The 23782-nt window shown below is 47.8% G+C and overlaps 2 protein-coding genes across 3 annotated transcripts in view; both read left to right on the forward strand.

Moving 5' to 3' along the window:
* The first annotated feature begins 1224 nt into the window (after window positions 1–1224).
* AIF1L (allograft inflammatory factor 1 like) lies at window positions 1225–14969 on the forward strand. Of its 2 annotated transcripts, XM_087704944.1 has the most exons (6): window positions 1225–1447; window positions 1908–1969; window positions 5680–5746; window positions 9562–9603; window positions 10776–10938; window positions 13501–14969. In XM_087704944.1, exons 1-6 carry the CDS (start codon window positions 1417–1419, stop codon window positions 13586–13588), a joined length of 453 nt encoding a protein of 150 aa, XP_087561070.1. In that variant the 5' UTR covers window positions 1225–1416; the 3' UTR covers window positions 13589–14969. The 2 variants fall into 2 exon arrangements, with proteins under 2 accessions (XP_087561070.1, XP_013924376.2); XM_014068901.2 differs by lacking the exons at window positions 1225–1447; window positions 1908–1969 and adding an exon at window positions 4288–4306.
* Window positions 14970–17375: 2406 nt separating this feature from the next.
* The window catches only part of NUP214 (nucleoporin 214), a 42520-nt gene continuing 36113 nt past the window's right edge, over window positions 17376–23782 (forward strand). Inside the window, 6 exon segments of the mRNA XM_087704968.1 lie at window positions 17376–17449; window positions 18746–18941; window positions 19048–19199; window positions 22205–22391; window positions 23023–23076; window positions 23079–23092. Of these exon segments, the coding sequence (XP_087561094.1) occupies window positions 17408–17449; window positions 18746–18941; window positions 19048–19199; window positions 22205–22391; window positions 23023–23076; window positions 23079–23092 (645 nt within the window). The 5' untranslated portion in view covers window positions 17376–17407.

The raw sequence follows: 23782 nt of genomic DNA on the forward strand, positions 1-23782 counted from the left end.
GGCTCTTGGGAGGGAAGAGGGAAATCCTGATTCAGCCCACTGGGTCTGCAAGGGGAGCCACGTGATGGGCAGGGGGAAAGAGACCCCCGGCTGCTCTCTCCGTCCTCGGCAAAGTTGACAAACCTCTCCAGGAATGCTGTGGATCATCAGGCGGTGATTCAGAATCTTGGCTTAAGCCAAGTGGGTGGAGGTCCCTGGGAAGGCCCTGCCCCCCCCCCAGTGGTCCCCCCGCCTGTTTGGTTGCCTTTCTGAACCAAAAAATAATTCTTCCCAGGAAATTTGAAAGCAGAATAGAGCAGGGATGAACCTCTTTCTTTCTTTCTTTCCCTCACTCTTTCTTTCCTTCCTTCCTTCTTTCTCTCCCTCCCTCCCTTTTATCTCTTTCTTCGTCTGTCCTTCTGTCCTTTCTTCTCTCTTTTCCTCTCTCATTCTTTCTCTAATTTTTCACCTTTCTTCTTTTCTTCCATCTCTCTCATCTTTTTTCCTTCCTTCCTTCCTTCTCTCCCTTTTTTCATTTTCTTCTTCCTTTCTTCCCACCCGTCCCATTCCTTCTATATTCATTCCTTTTATTTTTTCCCCTTCCTTCTCTCAGCTCTGTTCCCTTCCTTCCATCCATGCAGCTTCCTTTCCCTTCCCTTCCCTCCCCTCCCTCCCTCCTTCCTTCTTTCCTTCCTTCCTTGGGTCTGCCTTCACACCTCAATCCACACCTCGTCACAGTGGGGCAATTTCCCACCATTTCCCAGGGCAAGGAAAGTTAGCAATATAACAAAGTTGGAAGGGACCTTGGAGGTTTTCTAGTCCAACCCTTTACCATTTCATACAAGCGGCTGTCCAATCTCTCCTTGAAAACCTCCAGTGCCCTCGGAGCCCCCCGGAACTTCAGAAGGCAACTTCTCTCCCACCGATAGATTGTTGTCCCTGAGGGGAAACTTCTCCCGAGTTCTAAATTTACCTGGGCGCAACGCGAGGCTTGTGTCGTATTCAACTCAACCTCCAGCCGCCTTATCTATTGTGTGACTCCAGCCTTCCTGATCCCAAGTCCCTGATTCCGACAACCCTCTGCCAATGCCCGCAGAGAGGCGTCCATGGCACGACCGAGGAAGGGGTTAACTTGCCAGCTCGCTGTGCAAGGGCAGGGAGGGGGAGGGAGGCCCCTGCAGCCGTGGGGCGCCGAGCCCTTGCAGAGCCTTCCTTCCCCCAATCGCAGCCGAGGGACCGCCGCTCAACCCCGCTGGCTTCTGAATGGCTTCATTGAAGAGAAATGGGCTGGCTTAAGCTCACAAAAGTCCCGCTCCCTCTCCGCTTGGCGGCGGCAGCGGCGGACGGGAGCAAAGCAGCAGAGCAAAGGGCGAGGGGAGAGCTGGCAGCCCGTCCCCGTCCCCCCCACCCTCCAGCACCGGCCACCAGCATCCCACCATGTCTGTGATGCTCAACAATGCCCGCCAAGGTAGGCGGTGAGGGTCCCCTGCGGGAAATGGGTGGTGGTGGGGGTGTTGGAAGAAAACGCCCAAAGTTGCTTCAGTTGCTTTCCAGACACGCAAAATTGCTTGTTGTGAACGGAAGGAGGGAGGGGGGGTCCTTTTAATTCCCCTGGGACACAGTTTCAACCCCCCCCCCCACTTTCCTCTTTTGCAAAAGAAAGGCTCAAGGAGCTTTGCTGTTTCCTTCTCCCTCCTCTTCTGTTTTTCCTTTAAGGCTACGACTTTTTGAGACAGGGGAATCTACCCAAGAAACTTCTCTCTCTCTCTCCCTCCCTCCCCCCCCTCTCTTTGGGGTTGAAAGGAAGCCCCCTTCCCCACTAGATGGGGGGGGATATCAAATCCCATTGCGCTGGTAAATAAATGCTATCCGAGAAATGCTATCCATTTTTTCCTCCTTTGTGATTTTTTTCTTGACTTTTCCCGCAGGGGGGAAAGCGTTTCGTTTGCTGAAAGCTGAACAAGAAGGCAGGTTGGAGGAAATCAACAAAGTAAGTGCAACAGTTGGCTCTCCCCCCCTTTCTCTCTTGTCAAGTCAAGCCCGCATTCCCACAACCTAATCAAGGAGAGAAGCAACCTAGAACTAAGGAGAAATTTCATGACAATGAGGACAATTAATCAGTGGAACAGAAGTTGCCTCCAGGAGTTGTGGATGCTCCAACACTGGAGGTTTTTTAAGAAGAGGTTGGATAACCATTTGTCAGAAGTGTTGTAGGGTTTCCTGCCTGAGCAGGGGGTTGGACTAGAAGACCTCCGAGGTCCCTTCTGACTCTGTTATTCTATTCTAAACCCGGCCAGCGACAAACCTTGCAATTCTAAGCGCACAGTTTCTGCCAGGGTCCTCCGTTCGGGTTCGCCCCGGTCTGCCTTCCTGTGCCTGGCAAAGTTCACTTTGAGGTTTAACCCATTAAAGGGAACCAACCAGTCGGTAACCAGGACAGGACGAAAACCGGGTTAGTTGATGGGTGCCTAAAGTTTTGATCGCGTGGCCTCAGGGCTGCTGCAATGGTAGAAAGCGTGGAGAATGGTCGTGAATCACATTTTTCAGGGCTGTTTTAACTTAAGCCGGTCACTAAAGGAACGGTCATAAGTCAAGGACCGCCGTATCTTGATCCCAGTTGAATAGGAGCATTTCAACAGATTTTTGCTGAGGGGAGTCTAAGCTCTGGAGGCCAAGCGGCCCGTTTTGATTTCTCCCTGTTGGCAACGCACAAAAAACACGGATCCATTTATTTTCCAAAGCATCAGAAGGCAAGACAAGAAACCATGGATGGAAACTAATCAAGGAGAGGAGCAACCTGGAAGTTCCTAACAGTGAGGACAATGAACCAGTGGAACCCGAAGTGGTGGGGCTTCATCCCTGGAGGCTTTCAAGAAGAGGCTGGGCAGCCCCACTTCTGGAATGGTTTAAGGTCTCCTGCCTGAGCAGGGGTTGGACTGGAGGACCTCCAGGGTCCCTTCCAACTCTATTCTAGCCTAGCTCCAGGGACCGTCCTGTCCCTTCTCTTCCCCATTTTCAGGCCTCATCCTTGCCAGCTACGATATTTTCTAGTTAATTCATCATCCACTCACGTTCCAGGCCCCAAATTCTGCTCTGTGATCCAGGAAACACTCGATGTTCTTTGTTCAGACTTTCCCCCCCCCCCTTTTTTTGTTTATTTTTATTTTTAACCCAGTGGCTTCTCTAAAGGATGAACTCTCAGGCCATTGGGGGAGTTGCCAAGAAGGGAACGTGGAGGGTACTGGGGGGGGCACAACCTTTGACTGACAGGAGGGAAGTCCCAAAATTATTTTAGAAAGTACGATTTCACGGAAAGAATAATGGAAGCTTGGATCCAACTTCTAGCTGAGGTTGGGGATCAGTTCCAGTAACTGAGTTTAAACATTCTTGGGATAAACGTGTGTCCATCATCTGACCAAAATGTAAAAAAAAATGGAAATAAAAATAAATAAAATACTGTCTTTCCATCATCTCTCGTTTCTTTCTCTTTCTCTCATCTCTTTATCTCTCAACTCTCTTGCTTGCTCTCCCTCTCTCATTCTCTCTCTCCTTTCTCTCTCCTTTCTCTCTGTCTCTCTGCCATCTCTCTTTTTGTCTCATCTCTTTCTCTGTCATCTTTCTCTCTCTCTCTCTCTGTGCCATCTCTTATTATTTCTCTCTCCCTTTCTCTTTCTCTCTCTTTCTGTCATCTCTCTCTTTGTCTCATATCTTTCTTTCTCTCTTTCTGTCTCTTTCTCACTCATCTCTCTCTTTCTCTTTTCTCTCTGTCCCTCTCTCCCCCTTTCTCTCTCTCTGTCATCTCTCTGTTATCTCTCTCTGACTCATCTCTTTCTCTCTCCTTTTCTCTCTCTGTTTCTCTCTGTGTCATCTCTCAGTTTTCTCTGTCTCATCTCTCTCTCTCTCTCTCTGATCTTCCTCTTTGGCCCCAGTCGTCGAAGCTTCATTTTGCATTTGCGGTGTATAAAGCTGCCTGTTGTCTTGGTGAAAAGCTTTGGATGTGGGTTTGGGAGCAGAGGCGCAAAGAAACGTGGAGGCTGGCAATCAGACTTTGTGGCATTCAAGCAACCGCCCAGATCTGCACTTCTGATCCCTCCCTACGCTTCAGAAGGGATCGCCCAGAGTCACAGGCTCCGATTGTCCCGTGCCAGCTTCAGTTTTTCCCCAGAGAATGTGCTGGCTCTTAAAAAGAAGCACGTGGCCACCATCGCTGGTGCAATCTAAACAGATTCCCAAAGAGCCTCTGGCTCCGACTGGGGATTTATGCAAGGCCTTCCCTGTGTGTGGTGTCAGCCTGCAAAAGATGGAAAACCTGCTTGAGAAGTTTCAGGTAGGAACTTCCAGGAGTTGCTTCCCTTCCTGCGCCAAGGGTGTGTGTGTGTGTGTTTTCTGTGTTTAAACCTTCACAACAAATTCCTTTGGGGGATGGCTGGGAGTTATGAAAATATACCTCTCTAGAGTCTCAAAAGGATTTTCTTTTGCCTTTTGCCAAAGATAAGGGATAGGAAGCCAGCTGGATTTCAGGAGGAGGAGGAGGAGGAGATGCTTAAAGGATCGGATCGGATTGCCTGCCAGCAGAAGCTCTGTGGCTGATGGTCAGGATTACAAGCAGTCCTCGACATGGAACCGTAACAGGAGCCCCTGAAGTGGGACGGTCAATAAATGAACATAGAATAATGCAAGGGACCTTGGAGGTCTTCTAGTCTAACCCCCTGTTCGCGCAGGAGACTCTATCCCATTCCAGACAAACGGATATCTAGGCTCTGCTTAAAAGCCTCCAGGGATGGAGCACCCACAACTTCTGGAGGCAACTTCTGTTCCACTGGTGAATTGTTCGCACTGTTAGGAAATTCCTCATTGATTCTAGGTTGCGTCTCTCCTTGGTTAGTTTCCACCCATTGCTTCTTCTCCTGTCCTCAGGGGTGTTGGAGAAAGAGGATTGTGGGGTTCTTGTTGCTCTCTGAGCTTGGTTGTTTTCTTGCAGACACCATCGCTAGCACTGATGATGTTACCTAGTTTGGTAATGAAACGTCTGCGAGAAAACAAGCAAGCTCAGCGAACACCAAGGACGCCTGGTAAAAGTCTCCTGTTTTTGGCCAGAGGGTTGGACTAGAGGACCTCCAAGGTCCCTTCCAGCCCTGTGCTGCCATAAGTACAGGATTATCTGAATTCCATTTGTCTGAATTGACTTTCCTTGTTATGCATCCCAGGGAGTCCAGTTTGGCTTTGCTGACACAATTGTTTATTATCTCTGCTCAAGGGCTCTGCAATCTCTGCTTCAAGATAACTTTGTTGAACATTCATTCTAACCCCCAGTCTTAATTCAGGGACTGTTGACCCTTTTCTCTGTTTTTAATGCTGTGTTTTTCTTTCTGGCATTTTCTTTCCTTTATTTTTTTTTAGCAGAATGGCCCAATTTTTGCAATATTTTCCCTCACTCCATGCAACACCCAACAAAGCTATTTTCATTGTTCGGTGTGTAAAGTGCTTAAATGGGCTTCCCCACTCAAATTGCAAAGAGATAATGATAAAGTCTGTATCTATACTGGTTGTTCTCAACTTATTAACGCAACTGAGCCCCAAATTTCTGTAAACCCCCTGTGTCCACCGAGGCCACGTGGAAAGGAAGCCGCTGGGAAGATTCGATTGCTGCTTAAACCTATTGATCTTCTCCTTTTTTAAATCCTCTTTTCTCTGTTTCAGGAGTTTCTCTGCGACCCAAAGTTTAGCGATGAAGAGGACCTGGAAGAAAAGCTTGCGGTTTTTAAAGGTAGTAGTCCACATTGAGTGAACCGCCTGTAGAAAATAATTTCCCTTGGGGTGAGGGACAGAAGCACTGCAATTGTCCAGAGGATGGAGAAACAGTGCGATGTGATCACCCCCAATGTTATTATTATTATTTTGGAGAGACATTCCCCTCACACATATGTGCCGGTCGTTCCTGACTCTAGAGGGCGGTGCTTATCTCCGTTTCAAAGCCAAAGAGCCAGCGCTGTCTGAAGATGTCTCCGTGGTCAGGTGGCTGGCATGCTTAGATGCCGAAGGCGCGCAGAACACTTCCCTATTTTTTCTACTTACATTTTTTAATGTTCTTTCGAACTGCTAGGTTGACAAAAGCTGGGACAAGTCACAGGAGCTCACTCCATTACGCGGCACTAGGGATTCAAACAGCCAAACTGCCGACCTTTCTGATCGACACACTCAGCGTCTTTAGCCACTGAGCCACCGCATCCCTTTGCCATTTAAAATTAATTCCAAAAAACCACTTCCATTCACCCTCCTCTTTTTCTTCCCCTCTTCTTCTTTAAGTGAATTGGAGGACGTGTTAAAGTCCTATTGTCGTCTCCGCCAGCGTGAACTTCTCCAGATGTTAGGGGCCACCACCTCCCTGGCTCCAAGCACATCTGGAAGGGATTTGTATCCCACCAGCGGCCACGCCTCGTGGCCAAACCCGGTCAGAGGAACTGGCAATGGTGGCTGGTTTTTTTTCCAGCTGGGAAGTGGGATTAAGAATGTGTCTTTGGCTATGAGATCAGGGTGTGGGCGAGGACTGGGAATATTACTGCTATTATTATTATTATTATTGCCAGTGCAACAGATGGGATTGGAACCCATCTGATTTTTAAACATGTTTAGCCTCCTTCGAGATCTCGCAGACCACGCCCGTACGGTTTCACAAAAACGGATGGATCTCCAAGGAACCAACCAGGCTGGGTTTCGCAAAATATACACAACCAGGAAAAGCAAACCAGGATTGACAAGGGATCAGCAACGGATCTGCATGTAGTCCTCGGGGGAGAACCATTCGTTTAGCGACTGTTCAAAGTTACGATGGTGCTGAACAACCATCAGTCTTCACATTTACGACTGTTGCGACGTTCCCCCACTGTCGCATGATCAAACTTCTGCCTCTGAAGGAATGGAGACTCGAAGTTGTGAAATGAAATCTGTGCTTGCTGCAAAGGCCACAAAAATTCAACCTTGTGTCAAAGGCTGCAACGGGCAAAAAGTCTTTATATGCTGTTTGAGGAGGACTACCGAGGTTCTGACCGAGTCTTCCCGAGCGTCTGAAGGAGACTCCTGGTCCCGACAAAAACCCCGTTTTATTAATTGACTGTGAATTCTGCTCCTTCACCTCCAGCGAAGTCTTTCGAGGGAGGATTTACGGTCACAGACTTTATCTGGCTTGGAGAGCTGCCAGGACGAGATCTGCAGAACTTGGCAAGGAGTCTCGGATTAAGCAAACTCCACTCCCCTTTTGCTCCTCTTCCTCTGGGAGGGGCCCTTCATTGTCCACCTGTGGCCTTCATCCCAGGTCGACCCCTGCTCTTTAGCTGTTCCCTTTGTCTGGCCACCCAGTATGCATGCGCACACTGGGAACAGGCTGTTCCTCTGCCTCACTGCTGTCTGACTCCGAAGGCAGCTGATAACTGTCAGACGGCCCTGGTCCCCTCTCTGCCTCCGACACAGAGCCCTCATCATCAGAGCCTCCCCCAGACTCCAGGACTGGCCCCTCTTCCTCCCCAACCTCCCCACTGTCCGAATCTGCTGCCAGCTCCACTGGCCGCTGGTGGGCCACAACACAAGGTTGTGTTGGTTTTGAGCACACACACACAAAGCATACACACTTTTTCTCTTTCCAAATCTTTGCTCCTGTGTCCTTCTGGCAAGCAAATTCAGCATTTTTCTGATCCAAAACTTTTTTTCTTTTGGAACTGACCAACAATCAAGCTTTTGTTTCTAGGTCTTTTCTCCCCACTGGACACAAAGTGCACAGAAACACACACACACACACACACACACACACACACACACACACACACACACACACACTGCAAACGCAGGATTTGTACCCTACCCCTCTGTTAGTGAGGATATGTACAGGCAGGATCTCCAAGGCTTTTTTCCAAACCTTCTGGGCTCAAAAGAGACTGGAGATGCCAGAGAGGTTTTCTCCCCTTCAAGCTTTTCTCTCTCTTGTTTTTCCATGAATTCTCTGGGAAGTGAAATTCTGGGAAGCGCTGAGCAGCAGCACCGCCACACAGGAATTTGAACCTTCAACTCATTCGGGCCACAGGTTACGCCAGGGAGAGCCACAAGGCAAGGATTCACATAAACCAAGCATTCAGCAGGTTGTTGGAGAGCACTTAAATCATCCGGTTTAAGCCTGTTTTATGGATGGATGGGGGGCATTTTTATGATACGGTCACACGTATCATACGGTGTAAGAAAGGCATGTTACTGTGCATCAGCAAAGTGTGATAAACCAGAAGGGAACAGGATTTTTGGTTTCGTAATTTGCCTTTCCCCTCCCTCCCTCCCTCCCTCCCTCCCTCACTTATAACTAGATTCCTTCCCTTCCTTCCTCTCCCTTCCTTATAGCTAGATTCCTCCCTCCCCTATAACTAGATTCCTTCTTTCCTCCCTTCCTCCCTGCCTTCCTCCCTTATAGCCAGATTCCTTCCTCACTTTTAACTATATTCCTTCCTTCCTTATCTTTCTTTTTTCCTTCCTTTTCTCCATTCCATTTTCCTTCTTCCTTCCTTTCTTTCTTGCCCTCTCTTCCTCCTTCCTTTCTTTTATTTCTCCCTCCTCCTTTATTTTCCTCTTTCCTCTTTATTCTCCTTCCTCCTTTTTCTTTTCTCCCTCCTCCTTCCTTCTTTCTCCATCCTTTCTTTTTTCTTCTCCTTCCTTCCTCCTTCCTCTTTTTTTCCTTTCTCTTCTCTCTCTTTCTCTCTCTCCCCGTGCCCTTCCTTCTTCCTTTTTTTTTCCCTGGTAATATCAAGCACCCTGCCTTGATCTCCCAGGAGGAAACAGCTGCATTTAAAGTCTACTTTTGTCTGAAAAAAATAACTTGGAAAACAGCAGAAAACAAGTATCAAAGTGAAGCTGCATTGAATGAAATAAAATAGCCGTCAGGAAGAGGAAGCGAGTCAAGGGCATTTTCCAGCCTCTTGGCGCCGAGATCGTCCTTCAGATCTTTCCAAAGAGGGGAGGACCTGTTGCAAGACAAAAAGGACTGGGGGGGGGGGGGAAAGGAGGGTGTGTGAGAAATCAGAATATTTTCCCTGGTGACTAAACTGGATAGCATTTGTCTACAAGTGGACAGGCAACGGATCAGATCTTTTCCCTTAGCTAACAGAGAGATTTTTCTTTTTTCATTTTGCCTTGTTTCAACCCAAAAGCTCACCAGAAAAAGGGAGACAATCCTTTCTTGTGGAGATCGGCCACCTCAAAGTCACAGCCTCAAAGGAAGAACGGAGGAGGAGGAGGAGGAGGAGGAGGAGGAGGAGGGAGAAGAAGAGAGCACGCCCAGCCCTCCTTTTCTCCAAAACAATGGTCGTAATGGCTTCAGTAGGCATCCCTTCCATAGCTTCCCTCCAGAGGTTGTGGGGATCCATCACTGGAAGGTTTTCAAGAAGAGACTGGGCAGCCATTTGTGTCTGGAATGGGAGAGGGTCTCCTGCTTGGGCAGGGGGTTGGACTAGATGGCCTCCAAGGTCCCTTCCAACTCTGTTTATTCTATGTTGGTGTGTTCTAAGGGCTGAGTTCTAATGGTGCTAACCTTTGATTTCTCTTTCCTAGAAAAATACATGGAGTTCGACCTGAATAATCACGGCGAGATCGGTGAGATGGTCCAGTGGCCAATTGACCCCAATTTGAAAAGAGCAAATCAGTTATTTTTCTGTTTTGTTTTTATATCATAAAGGGGGTCCTTGACTTACAACCATTCATTTAGCGAGAGTTCAAAGTTACAACGGCGCTTAAACAAGTCACTCACAAGTGGTTCTCGCACTTAAAAACTGTTGCAGGATCCCAAAGTCACGTGATGAGTTTACGATGGTTGTGGCATCACGTGGCCTCCCTCCACCTGTGACCTTCCCCTCCGGTGGCTTCTGATAGCACACAGACAATGAGGAAGATGGATTCACTTAACGACCGGCATCATTGGCATAGCCATTGTTTTGATTCACTCAACAGCTATTGCAAAATAGAAGGGGTAAAATTGGACATGACACACGTAAGACCCCCTTGCTTAGCAATGTGAGTTCTGTTCCCAGCAGTGGTTGTGTGTCGAAGGCCCCCTGCAGCTTTTAACTTCATAACGTCAGGTTGAGTCAGGTTGCCTGAGAGGGTCTGTGTGTGTGTGAGAGAGAGAGAGAGACAGAGACAGACAGAGAGAGAGAGAGTGGGGGGAGAGAGATTGCTCACCTAAGTGGCAGGATGGAGCTCACCTAACTGGGCTAATAGCTTGTAATTTGGGAAAGGAGACCACTAGGAAATCTTAGGGGTGGAGACTAAACCACAAAATCTGAACTTCAGGTGCTTGGCAACACAGTTACATGTATGGCTGTTTGCAGAATCCCACTGTCACATGACTGCATCTTATATTTTATTTAATTGTCTTATTGTTTTTATTATATTATTATTTTATTATTTATTTTATACTTTATCTTATTTGTTTTGTTTTATTTTTATTATTTGCCACCCATCTTACCTCAGGATCACGCCAGGCAGCTTACAAAACAGTTTTGGCGAAAAAAGTCTGGCATTTAGTCTCAACTTTCAGCAAAACCCACACCACCATGGTGCTCATTGAACAACCGCCTCCAGGGAGGTCACAAAGTCATGCGACCGACCCCCTTTAGGACCGCCACGACTTACGCTTGACTATGGTCAAAAGTCGAGGACTGCCCGTACTGCCAGGCAAGGGAGATAGGCGCCTCTTCTGTGGTTCCCCGTCAGCGTCCCCCTCCGCAGGCTCTAAGCGTCCGCTCTCCGTCTGCCCTTCCTTGCAGATCTCATGTCTGTGAAAAGGATGATGGAGAAACTGGGGAATCCCAAGACGCACCTGGAGCTGAAGAAAATGATCTCCGAGGTCACCGGGGGCACCAGCGAAACCATCTCCTACCAGGATTTCGTAACCATGATGCTGGGCAAGCGGTCAGCCGTCCTGAAACTGTGAGTATCCGTCAGAGGAGCAGAGATGGCGCAGGAGATGGATGCAGGGTTCCCAACAGAGTTGGTTCCAATTAGCCATCTTGGCTAGCTTGCCAACTGCTGGATTTTCTCTGACTACTTCGGTGCTCAGCTTAAGGAAAGGTAAAGCTTCCCCTCGCACAAATGTACCAGTCATTCCCGACTCTAGGGGGCGATGGTGCTCATCTCCGTTTCAAAGCCAAAGAGCCAGCACTGTCCGAAGACGTCTCTGTGGTCATGTGGCTGGCAGGACTCAACCCCACAGGTGCACGGAACGCTGTTCCCTTCCCACCAAAGGTGGCTCCTCTTTTTTCTACTTGCATTTTTTACGTGCTTTTGAACTGTTAGGTTGGCAGAAGCTGGGACAAGTCACGGGAGCTCACTCCGGTACGCAGCACTAGGGATTCGAACCACCAAACGGCCAACCTTTCTGATCGACAAGCTCAGCATCTTAGTCACTGAGCCACCGCGTCCCGATAGGACCTTTTAAAGTTGTGTTGATTTATTTAAATTTATTGGTCCCCAAACTTCAGAGAAAGCTGTTGATGCCCCATCAAGAGAGAAAGGAGTTTCTTGTCTGTCCCCACTCCAGCTAAGACTACAAACTATTCTGCTAAAGATTTAAAAGCTAAATTGCAAAAGTGGCAGGAACAAACTTCCCATTGTCTTTCGGTTCCCGTCTTGGTTTCCATTCCTGTTCCAAATGTTGAATCCTGGATGGGGAACAATGACTCCGAACTCTCTGTGGGCACGAGGGATTATCCAAGCTTTCCAATTCCCCTCCCATCCCCTCTTCCTTGCCCTCTGGCTGGTGCCCTTCCTCCATGGCTGACCCAGGCCATTCACCCCAAGGCTCACGAGAAGAAGACGCTTGGCTGTGACGTTGGAAGGACTTATCACTGGTGTGGGGTTAGAGGCAGCCAGCTAGGGAAGTGACAGAGAAGAGTCTAGCCATAGTCAGCAGAGAAAGCTGGACAGGTTGGTGAGGTTCTCTAAAGCTGCATTAACAGCCCCCTTGCCAGTCTGAAAGTACAAATCTCCCACTGTCCCTTTTACAGCCCGAGAAACGAGGGAGGGTTCCTTTCCGAGCCTCTTTCTTTTCCCATTATGCATCTCTGGGCTATGCCGTCTTTTATCTTCGCTCCCTCTCTCAAGGTCTTTCTCACAAACCAATACATCTGCTCCCTAAGGTGCTAAACTTCTAAATCTGCAGCAAAGGACTACTATACAGAATAATAACCATGAAATTCATTTAAAAGGATTATTTTCTTTATTTCCGGCGATTCCGACATTGTCCACAGGAGGGCACTGTTTTCTGTCCCTTAGCGTTAGCACTGAAGTCATCAGAAGGCTTTTTAAACGGCCTTTGAAGCAGGTTTCCCTCTTCTGCCCCTTTTCTGCAGCCCCTGTGGGTTGAACCACAGCTGTGTCCATAGACTGGTCTCTCCGTCCTCTTGGGAGTTACAGGATGGTTATTGCAACTTCTAGGGACGCAGTGGCTCACTGCTCACTCGCAGTGTCGGCAGTTCGGTGGTTCATATCCCCAGCACTGCATAACGGAGGGAGCTCCCGTGACTTGTCCCAGCTTCTGCCAATCTAGCAGTTCGAAAGCACATAAAAAATGCAAGTAGGAAAATAGGGACCTCCTTTGGTAGGAAGGGAACAGCATTCCGTGTGCATTCAGTGTTGAGTCATGCCAGCCACATGACCACGGAGACGTCTTTGGACAGCGCCGGCTCTTCGGCCTTTGAAACGGAGATGAGCACCACCGCCCCCTGGAGTCGGGCATGACTAGTACATCTGTGCGAGGGGAACTTTTACCTTTACTTATTGCAACTTGGGCACAGTGGGTTTTTTTTTTTTCTTTTGCAAATATATTTTCTTAAACTTCCTAGATGGCACCATGGCCATGGCCACAAAAAATGAAAACTGGGTAAGGAAATGATGCCAGCATTTGCATCCTTCATTACCAGGGTCAATTGCTCTGCCTTATCAGAATGGGAAGAGGAACCTGGGCGGAGAGGGTGGGTCCAAAATTTGCATTGTATTGTCTCTTGGCTTTACCCATAATTTGCATAAGCAGCTGCAAACAGCTTATTTGATAGCAAGGAAAGGAACTCCCTGCAGCCAGTCTATTCCTCATATCAAGTCAAACATACTTTTGTTTTCCTGCAATCCTCCCCCTTACATTTAATTTTCCAATTCATCTCACTGTCTTTGTTTTATTTTGCTGGATTTTATTCCCTACGCAGCTTCTCCATAAAATATTGTTTGTTTGGACATCTGAGGCAGTCTTTCTCAACCTTGGCAACTCGAAGACAAGTGGACTTCAAGTCCCAGAATTCCCCAGCCAGCCTGCTTCTTTAAGATGGGTGGATTTCAGAATTACCCCTCATTGTGGCTGGCAAACATGCTGCCTGCGGGATTCTTGGAGTTGAAGTCCGTATATCTTCAGATTCCCAAGGTTGGGACACCTTGTTCTAGAAATCGAAGGAAGGTTATCCCTGGTGATATTTCATTAATTCTTCTCTCCTCTTCTTTTAGGGTGATGATGTTTGAAGGCAAGAGTCAAGAAAGCAGCCCCAAATTTTTAGGTCCTCCTCCAGAGCGAGACCTCTCAAGTCTTCCTTAAAGGGAGAGGCGAATACGGAACATTTTCCACCTCTGACGACCGCAAGATCTCTGCTCTGTTGCTTTTGTTTTAAAGACTCCATCCGAAGGGAATGGCAAGGAAAAGTCCAGTCGACGTCACTCAGACGAGGGTCGCCCCTGATTTTTATTCTCAACTGTTAACCCGAAGAGAAGCCCCGTTGTTCTCAAGAACCAAAGCAAACTCTAAAGGCAAAAATCCAGATTTCACGGGGCGTTCTTCAAAACAGATGGTACGCTCTCCAAAGCCCCCTCCCCTCCTCCCCCCCCCAAAGAAATCTGAAATTATTCAGATTTTCTTCACCGCCACTTCTCTTCCAAGCACGAAACTGCTTTTCTGAAAATGGCTTTGTGTGCAGCCGGAAGGAAAACCAACCCCTCTGGCCCAAGGGAGGCAAAAACAAAATATGCAGGTGGTTTAAGTTGGGTCCTATCTTTAAAGGAGCAGAAACCACCCAGCCAGGATTTTTGCATCAGGCAACCTGCCATTTTTACCAAACGGTGATGAAGGAAAGCGAAAAGGGGAAACTGGAGGAGTTTTAGCCTAGAATTCAGAACCAGTCCTAGGCCGGATGGGGCGCGGATTTGAGTGACATCGTGGTTAGTTCTGAAGCGGGGGTTGGGGGGGGACGGTGTCTACATATGAAAAATATCGGCCACCACAAAAGTTTTAGGTGTCTTCCCAGACCAGTTTCCCTGATTTCTGAGGATTCCCCCCCCCCCTTCTGTCGTCCTGTCAAATGCAAACAATTTTCACGATGCCTGGATTTCTAATCTTGGTGTCTTTGTGCAAGCCAGTTTCCCTGATCAGGTCAGCGTGTCTCCCCCTTCTCCGTACAGCTAAACCTCGACTTACAACCAGGGGTCAGTGGGGTCAGTGATGAGATTCAAATTTTTATGCTACCGGTTCTGTGGGCGTGGCTTGGTGGGCGTGGCAGGGGAAGGATACTACAAAACCTCCATTCCCCCCCCCCCCCTACTCTGGGGCCGGCCAGAGGTGGCATTCGCTGCTTCTCCAAACTACTCAAAATTTCCACTACTGGGGGAAGCTGGATTCACTTAATGACCATGCAACTCAGAACTGCAGCGATTTATTGAACAACTGTGGGGGGGGGGGAAAGGTCCTAAAATTGGACATGGCTCACTTAAGAACCATGTAGATGGAAATTCTGGTTTCAGTTGTGGTTGGAAGTCGAGGATACCTGTATGTGAGTTGTGGCACTGGAGTTGGGTTTAATCCTCTTAAGGTTTTCTCCTCCTTTTAGTGGCTGAGTTCACCCAGTTCAAGTCTCCGTTGAGTTGAATTCAACTCCTGATACTTTCTTTCGTTTTCTTGGTATCAATACAAAATAATTTGCCATTTACTTCTATTGTCTTTCTTTTTAACCTCCCAGTCTAACCATTCAGCCCGGGGGTCTCTTGGTCATCTCCCATTCAAATGCTAACCAGCTTCAGCCCAGCTTAGCTTTCCAAGGTCCCTCCGGACAAGATGGTTACAGGCGCCCCCTGCTGGCTTTCAGCCCGAACGAACTAATACAATTCATAGATTCACAGTAAATAAACCAGATTCTGAGGCATATATCATGGACACCAATGGAAAATACCATAGAATAGAACAGCAGAGTTGGAAGGGACCTTGTAGGTCATCTAGTCCAACCCCCTCCCACCCAAGCAGGAGACCCTACGCCATTTCTGACAGAGAGCAGTCCAGTCTCTTCTTGAAAGCCTCCAGTGGGGGAGGAGCACCCTCAACTTCCGAAGGCAACTTCTCTTCCATTGGGTTGATTGTTCTCAGGAAATTTCTGGTGTGTACGAGGATTTGTGCCACCTGCTAAAATCAGGATGGTGGCTCTATTCACACAACATGGGATTACAGGCATTTTGTGTCCTTCACTTGACGCACACTCTGAAGTCACACATTGTGCAAAGCCACAAAACTATTATTTGGGTTTGGCTTCCTGGTTAGTGTGAACCCAGGAGGCTGCAAACCAAGGCTTAGGAGGGAGGCTCAGTGTGCCAGGTCAATCCACCCAATGGTGGTTAATCAAATCTTGGCTTAGCAAGACGGGCGAAACTAAGGGACCTGGGCTCTGAGGACCATTTGCCTTCTGGGATGTCTTCAAAGGCAGCTCTTGAGGGGTGCGCAGAATGTGTAAGAAGTTAGCACCCGACCCTCTCTTAGAAAAAATGAAATGTTTTAGGAAATATTAAAAAGGCAGAATATTATATTTCCCTGGATGAGAAAAGAAGAAACGTGTTAAAGACAGAGAAGATCCCTTGCCCCCCCCCCCCCGCCCTTCAGAAAACGACAGGCGTTAGACTTCTCAGGATACAGGAAAAGTTTATTTGGCAGCCAGGCTCAGAAAGGTAGCGAAAATGGCTGGCATTGCAAGTTCTGCACCACCTTCATCATCATCGAAGCAGCCGTTCTCATACATTCCCAAAGGCAGCGTCACACGGAAAGACTTCACTCATTTCCTATTGGTTCCCTTGAGGAGAGAAGCCTCATAAAGGGGACGAGGGCCTGACTTCTCCTTTTGTTACAGGTATGGACCACGTGTCATTAACGAACTTTATCTGAACCTTTTGGTTTGGACTTTTGACATGGGGACGTTGGCTGGAACATCTTGTGGTTAGAGGCTGATGACGTCTCTTTTAAGCAAGCTTCTAACTATCTTTTTTTATGCCAAGTCTTCATTCTTATATTTTTAATCCAAAATATTTTTAATATTTTGTTGTACTTTACCCCCACCTTTGTCAATGGGCCATTAAGGCCTAAGCCAGTCTATTCTACATAACGAACATCTACCTCCTTCAGGCAGAACCATAATAGCAACAGCTCAAGCACACTTGGGATTCAAAAGAAAGACAGCCTACAAAGTTACTTAGACCCCCCCCGCCCCTCCCGCCCCTTGAACCACCAATCAGAGTGCATTTCTTGCACAGGGAAGCTCTGGGGTGGGGCCCAGAGAGCGCATAAAAGCCACTCTCAGCATCTCTTCTCTTCCCCCCTCCCCCCCAGCATCTCAAACCATGTGGTTCTGTCCACCATTAAACCATAGGATTCCCATAGCACCTGCCCCCCCACCCACCCACCCCCCAATATCCTCCCATGAGCATATATAGTGGCTGCCTTGCCACAACTGATTTTAAAACCAATTCCAGCAAGACACCTGGCAGCTGTGGATGGAGAAACGCAAGCAGCCACCCTAACTGGGTTGATCCTTGGGGAAGTAACAGATGAACAGAGTTGGAAGGGACCTTGAAGGTCATCTAGTCCAACCCCCCAGGCCAAGCAGGAGACCCTACATCTGCCTCTACCAAGGATCGAACTCGCAACCTCCTGATGGTGAGGCAAGTGCCCCACCTTGAGGCTCTCCTCTGCAGAGATCCCCTTTTATTGTAAAATCTTTTTTCCCCCATGAGCTACTGTATTTAGATGCTCTCTCAAAGGGGTTAATAAATTATCCCGGAAGTCGGAGAGTCTGCATGACTCTATTTCCCACATCTATGTCCTCATTGCTTTTGTTTTCATCTACTTAGCACCAGCCATAGAGTTGACCGACCGTAAGAGGACCGAAACCGGAAGAGTGTCATTTTTCCCCTTCCCTCCCTACAGAAGCAAGCGTCGGAGACTTCCGGGGGGGGGGTCCAAGCCGGAAGCCGCTCCTACAGCGTCGCCGGAAAAGGAAGCGCCCGCGAGTCCGTTCGTTTTCTCCTACCCCCGTGGTTGAAAAAGCGGGGAATGTGAGAGCGGGCGGCGCGTGTCCAGGCTGCCGGTGGCGGCGGCGGCGGCGGCGAGATGGGCGACGACATGGACGTGATCCCCGAGCGGGAGATGAAGGTGAGGCCGGGCTTAGGAGGCCGCGGGAGGGGCTGGAGGGGAGGGGCAGAAAGAGACGGAGAAGGATTTTTAGTCGTCCCCCCCCCCTCCAGGGTCCATTACGTCCTTTTGGGGGGGGGGCTTTTTTAAGTGAGGAGGGGGAGTCACCCCTCTCCTCCTCTCCCCCCCCCCGCTCCATTATCCCTTTACAGTCTTCCTGCACAACAACCCCGCCAGGTAGGCTAGGCAGGATAAGGATCTCATGTCATTATTATATATTGTACTATTATATTATATATTGTATTGTATCATGTTATATTATACTATACTATTATATATTATTATATACTATGCAATATATTATATATTATTATGATACATATTATATTATGTTACATTTATTTTATATTATTGTATTATACTGTATTATATTATATTGTGCTATGTTATGTATTATATGTATTATATTATTATGTCATTGAATTACATTAATATTTTACATATTATATACTGCACATTTTCCTTTTATTTTACTCCATTTTACTTTATTTAATTTTAATGTATTATTTAGTAAATTTGTGTGCTGCTCCTCTCGCTATCTGGAGTGGCTTCGGGTGCTTTCCAAGCTGGGTCCCCAATGGGGGTCTTTGGAGAGAGCCCTCCCCCCAATTACAGATAAAACAAAGGAATTATCCCGATTCAGGTAACTTAAAAGTTTTCCAAGCCAAGACGTTGGATTTACTGCTGCCCCCATCCCACTGTCAAAAGAGTTGTCCTGACTTTGGTTACCTAAAGCAGGTAAACCAACAGTTACTTTTTTAACCGTTAGAACATAGAACCATACGGCTGGGAGGGATTCTATTCTCATTCAGCTCAGTCACTGCAGAATAATAGGGTTGGAAGGGACCTTGGAGGTCTTCTAGTCCAGCCTTCTGCTCAGGTAGGAGACCCTTATATACTGTTCCGGACAAATGCCTGTCCAATCTTTTAAAGGCCTCCATTGATGGAGCACCCACAACATAGGCAGGGAAGCCATTCCACCGATTAAGTCTTCTCACTGTCAGGGAATCCCTCCTCCTCAGTTCTAAGTTGCTTCTCTCCTGGATTCGTTTCCATCCGTTGCTTCTTGTCCTGAGGCCCTCGGGTCCTTTGGACAACCTTCTCTTCTTTGTGGTAGCCCCTCAGACATTGGGAGCCTGCTATCGTCCCCCTAGTCCTTTTCTTCATTAGGCAGAGTTAAAAGTTCAGGTTTTGTTTTCTTAAGGGGTCCCTTTGAATGTTTCTAATGGAGCTTCTAACGCGGTGTTTTCCTGACAGGATTTTCAATTCCGGGCCCTGAAGAAAATTCGGATCTTCGAAGCCCCTGAGGATCTGCCCAAAGAACGTGGCAACCTGCTGGTTGTGTCCAACAAATATGGGCTGACCTTCACCGGTTGCGCAGCCGGACTGCAGATCTTTCAGACGAAAAACCTGCTTATGCAGATTCAGGCTGGAGATTCTCCTAATAAAATAGGTTAGTTTGATAGCGGGTTCCCCCTTCTGTTTAGCTGCTTTTTGGGGTTGTTTGACGGAATTGGTGTCATTGAGTGTCAACTTTTCCTTTCATTTCGTTTCCCCAGTAGAGAATATCCAGGGTCTTTTTGTCCCGACAAAGTTTTGGGTGCATCACTTGGCGCTCAGCTGTGATAACCTCACTCTGTCAGTTTGCATGGCCTCGAATGAAGTTGGCTCTTTCATTGGCTTTTTCGACGTCCGCACCTTTGTGAATCAGGTGAGCTGAACAACAACATTTTATGTATGCTTTGATCTTTTGTGCCTGGCATTAATCTGGTCAACTTCTGGTCTTCTCATTCCTTCTCTCCTTTCGTACGAACTTCTCCTAAAATTGCCAAAGCTTTTGTCAATTTCATACGTCAAGCCTAGATGGGGAGGTCTTTCTATCCATTTATCCATGTCTGTCCATCTCTCTCTCTCTCTCTCTCTCTCTCTCTCCCTCCCTCTCTCTCTCTCTCTCTCTCTCTCTTTCTTTCTCTCTCTCCTCTCTCTCTCTCTCTCTTTCTCCTTTCTCTCTCTCTCCTCTTTCTTTTTCTCTCTCTTTCTCTCCCTTTCCCCCATCCATAGAGGGACGTGGTGGCTCAGGGGCTAAGAGTTAGTTTAGTTTAGTTTACTGGTCTTGTATGCCGCCCACTACCTAGACCCATTCCAGTCCGGCTTCAGACCTGGTTACAGCACAGAAACCGCTTTGGTTGCATTGACCGATGATCTCTGGAGAGCCAGGGATGGAGGCCATGCCTCCATCTTAGTTCTCCTTGACCTCTCAGCGGCTTTCGATACCATCGACCATGGTATCCTTCTGCGACGACTGCGGGAGGTGGGAGTGGGTGGCACTGTTTTGCAGTGGTTCTCCTCCTACCTCTCGGACAGGTCGCAGTCGGTGTTGGTCGGGGGGCAGAGATCGACCCCTAGGCCCCTAACATATGGGGTGCCGCAGGGGTCGGTCCTGTCCCCCCTACTATTTAATATCTACATGAAACCGCTGGGCGAGATCATTCGGAGGCATGGGATAAGATATCACCAATACGTGGACGATACGCAGTTGTATCTGTCCGCCCCATGCCAACTCAATGAAGCGGTGGACATGATGAACCGGGGTCTGGAAGCCGTTAGAGACTGGATGAGGGCTAACAAGCTGATACTCAACCCGGAAAAGACCGAGTAGCTGTTGTGTTTTCCTCCCAATAATTTGGCCAGTGTTCCATCACTCAGGCTGGGGGGCCAAATATTATACCCCTCAGAGAGGGTTCGCAACTTGGGAGTCCTTCTGGATCCACAGCTGACTTTTGACCACCATCTCTCAGCTGTGACCAGGGGGGCATTTGCCCAGGTTCGCCTGGTGCGCCAGTTGCGGCCCTACCTGAACCGGGAGGCTCTCACAACAGTCACTCGAGCCCTTGTGCTCTCTAGGCTGGAATACTGCAATGTGCTCTACATGGGGCTGCCCTTGAAGAGCATCCGGCGACTTCAGCTAGTCCAGAATGCGGCCGCGCGAGTGATCGTGGGTGCACCTCGGTTCGCCCACATAACACCTATCCTCCGCGAGCTGCGCTGGCTACCTGTTGATCTCCGGGTGCGCTTCAAGGTGCTACTTACCACCTACAAAGCCCTTCATGGTAGTGGATCTGGGTACTTGAGAGACCGCCTCCTGCCAATTACCTCCTCGCGACCCATTAGATCGCATAGATTGGGCCTCCTCCGAGTTCCATCTGCCAGTCAGTGTCGACTGGCAACTACGCGGAGGAGAGCCTTTTCAGTAGCAGCTCCGACCCTTTGGAACGATCTCCCCGTGGAGATTCGTACCCTCACCACCCTCCAGACCTTCCGCACAGCCCTCAAGACCTGGCTATCCCGTCAGGCCTGGGGTTAAAGATTATATTCCATCCCCGCCCGAATGCTGAATGAATGTTGCTTTACTCTTTTAATTATGTATTGTCTTATATGTCTTTGTATGTTTCCCCTTCCTATATAAGTTGTAAGCCGCCCTGAGTCCCCTCAGGGAAAAGGGCGGCCTATAAATATAACTTAACCTAACCTAACCACTCCTGAAGGACTCTGGGCGGCTTACAATAAACAAGGGAAGGGGATAAATAAACAAGACAACACCTTAAAATACGCAACATCCACAGTTACCGTGGGGCTGGATATTTCACAAGCCCCCCGGCCTGCTGGAGCAGCCAGGACTTGGCTCCATCCGGCAGGCAATTTTTATCACTCATTCTGGGACGGGAGGTAGGCCTGGGCCCCCTACCACTTCTGCAATAGCACTCAGAGGGGAGGCACCAGGCTGTACTCTCAGTCCTCACATGCATACACAGCCACTCATCCATGCAATCCCCACGTATGTTAATTAAACACAAAAAATACAACAATATGAGGTTAAAAAAGTGGGTACAAACATCGCCCAGGCACACCATTCGCACTACATTCCTAAAATGTGCGGAGCACTGCGCAAGTACGGCTAAGGTAGTCAGTGGTGCGGAGGGGGGAGGGAGAGCTGCTCCGCCCCTCTCCCTTCCTCAGGTCCTGAAAAGCGCCCAGAGTCAAGGTCCAAAGGAAGGAAAGCCGTGTTGGGTGGGCGATTGTAAAAATAGAGGGCAGATGGAGTTATGTCCCTGAAGTGCCAGATTAGAACAGGAGGCAGTCCAAAGCCTCACCCCCCCTCTGTTTCTCGCCGTTAGTCCGGAGGGGCACAGTCCCAAGGGGGCGTAGATGAAACAGGGCAACATTAAGAACAATGGTAGGAGGGGTCGGAGAGGAGTGGGGGGGAAGAGTCCAAACGTCCAAAGTTCGAAAAGTAGGATGGAGGGGGGGGGAGTCCAGAGCGCCATGGTAGCGGCAGTGAGGCCAGCAGCCTAATCTCATACAGTGCCATACCAAGCTGACCACCCCCCCCCCCTCTCTGGAGCAAGCCCACAGGGTCCGAAAAAAAACCCAAAAGCGGGGGCAAGGATGTCAGAGAGTGCCAGGAAACGCCAAGCGACATGAGAGAGAGGTCTTCGGACAGCTTTGGCTCTTTGGTTTTCAAACAGATATGAGCACTGCCCCCTAGTGTCGGGAACAACTAGCACCTATGTGCGAGGGTAACCTTTACCTTTATCCACGTCTCTATCCATGTCTCTCTACCTCCATACATCAATGTGTGGCATCTACCTATTTGTCTGTCTCTGTCCGCCCATCCATCCATCCTTATTAAATGCTCGTTTGATCTCTTTCCAACAGGCGAAACAGCAAAAACGACCGTTCGCTTATCAAAAGATGGGAGGCGCTTTGGTCAACGACCTTAAGTGGAATCCAGTGAATGCCACAATGTTAGCTGTCTGTCTGTCCGATGGGAGCGTCTCCGTCCTGCAGGTGATGGAAACCGTAAAGGTCTACGCCACACTTCCTGCTTCAGTGGCCACTTCCTGCTTCAGTGGCCGTCACATCTGGTGGGTCTCATGGTTTCATCCCCTCATTCAAACCTGGTTTCCTCCTTTTTCGTTTTTAATTTCTTACTTATTGACGTCTGCTTATTTATTCATATATTTATCAATTTCTCAAGGCAGTGAACATACCTCCTCTTTCCTCACATTTTCTCTACAACAACTTGGTCAGGTGGGGGGCGCTCAGAGAGAGGGGGAGGGGGGATTGGGCCCAAAGTCACCCAGCTGACTTTCATGCCTAAGGCGGGACTAGAACTCACTTTCACGCCTAAGGTGGCGGGACTAGAACTCACTTTCCTCTATTTCCTCTATTTCTTAGCCTGGTGCAACTAAACTGTTGAAGAGCAAACTCAGGATCCCTGGTTTACAAGGCCAGCATGCTAACTACTAAGCCATGTTGGACTATATAGCTTCTATCCTCTCAGTCTGACATGTTGCTAGTTTCATTATCTGACAAACTACACCTCAAGTGTCCTTGATTGGCACAAGGCTGGTGCAAAAATTGGCCTGATTACTCTCAACAGCGGTTTCTTCTATTGGGGTTTGTAAGCCAGGTTTGGTGCAGTAATTAATGTGTCAGTTTTTAAGGCTTGTTTAAAAAATCTTTTTTCCCAGTGTGTTGGAGTCCTAAAGGGAAACAGCTGGCAGTAGGCAAGCAGAATGGCACAGTGGCCAGTATCTGCCGGTAAGTCCTAATTTTTGCTTATTTCCGGTCCACAATCTTTCTTTTAAAAATTTTTATTCATAAACATTTCGAATTGGTGTATTGTCAGGGTATACCATTATAAAAAATAAAGAAAGAACCAGAGAAAAGACTGTAATAATTATTTAACACATATACTATATTACTACTACAACTACTACTATAACCTATACTACTACTACTACTTTAACACATGTACTAATAACAATAACAATATAACTAATTTTAACTGAGAATCTTTTTATATTAGCTTATTTACATTGTTATTAACTATATGGACATGATTGTAATTGTAAACCTTTATTTTTAATACATACATTCATAGTCTTTCTTCCTCTAATTTCTACCTCTTATCTTTAACCACTCGTAAAATATATTCCATATCAAGTAATATTCTTCTTTATCTTTTATTTTTAATTTTAGTCTGTCTATTTCAGTGCAATCTAAAATTATTTGAATTACATCCTCATGGGGGGGGGATTCTAATTTTTCTAGTATTTTGCAAATATAATCCATGCTGCTGTCTGTATATGCAAAACTAATTATATGGTCCCTTTGTTTACAATCCTATTATTATAATGGTATTATGCCCAACTGATATACTTCTGGTTTCAAGTCTATATTCTGTTTTAATTATCTTTTCCAACCAGCTACTTTATTTTCCCAATATTT

Source organism: Thamnophis sirtalis, unplaced genomic scaffold (assembly GCF_051295495.1).
Source record: "Thamnophis sirtalis isolate CommonGarterSnake01/CBP01778 unplaced genomic scaffold, rThaSir2_p1.2 scaffold_2, whole genome shotgun sequence".
Classification (NCBI taxonomy): domain Eukaryota; kingdom Metazoa; phylum Chordata; class Lepidosauria; order Squamata; family Natricidae; genus Thamnophis; species Thamnophis sirtalis.

Bases quoted from the DNA above. Each gene is read 5' to 3' on its own strand.
- AIF1L (XM_087704944.1), top strand. From the start codon at position 1,417: ATGTCTGTGATGCTCAACAATGCCCGCCAAG. The intron at 9,604-10,775 runs GTGAGATGGTCC...CCTTCCTTGCAG, and splicing joins GAATAATCACGGCGAGATCG to ATCTCATGTCTGTGAAAAGG. The intron at 10,939-13,500 runs GTGAGTATCCGT...CTCTTCTTTTAG, and splicing joins CGGTCAGCCGTCCTGAAACT to GGTGATGATGTTTGAAGGCA.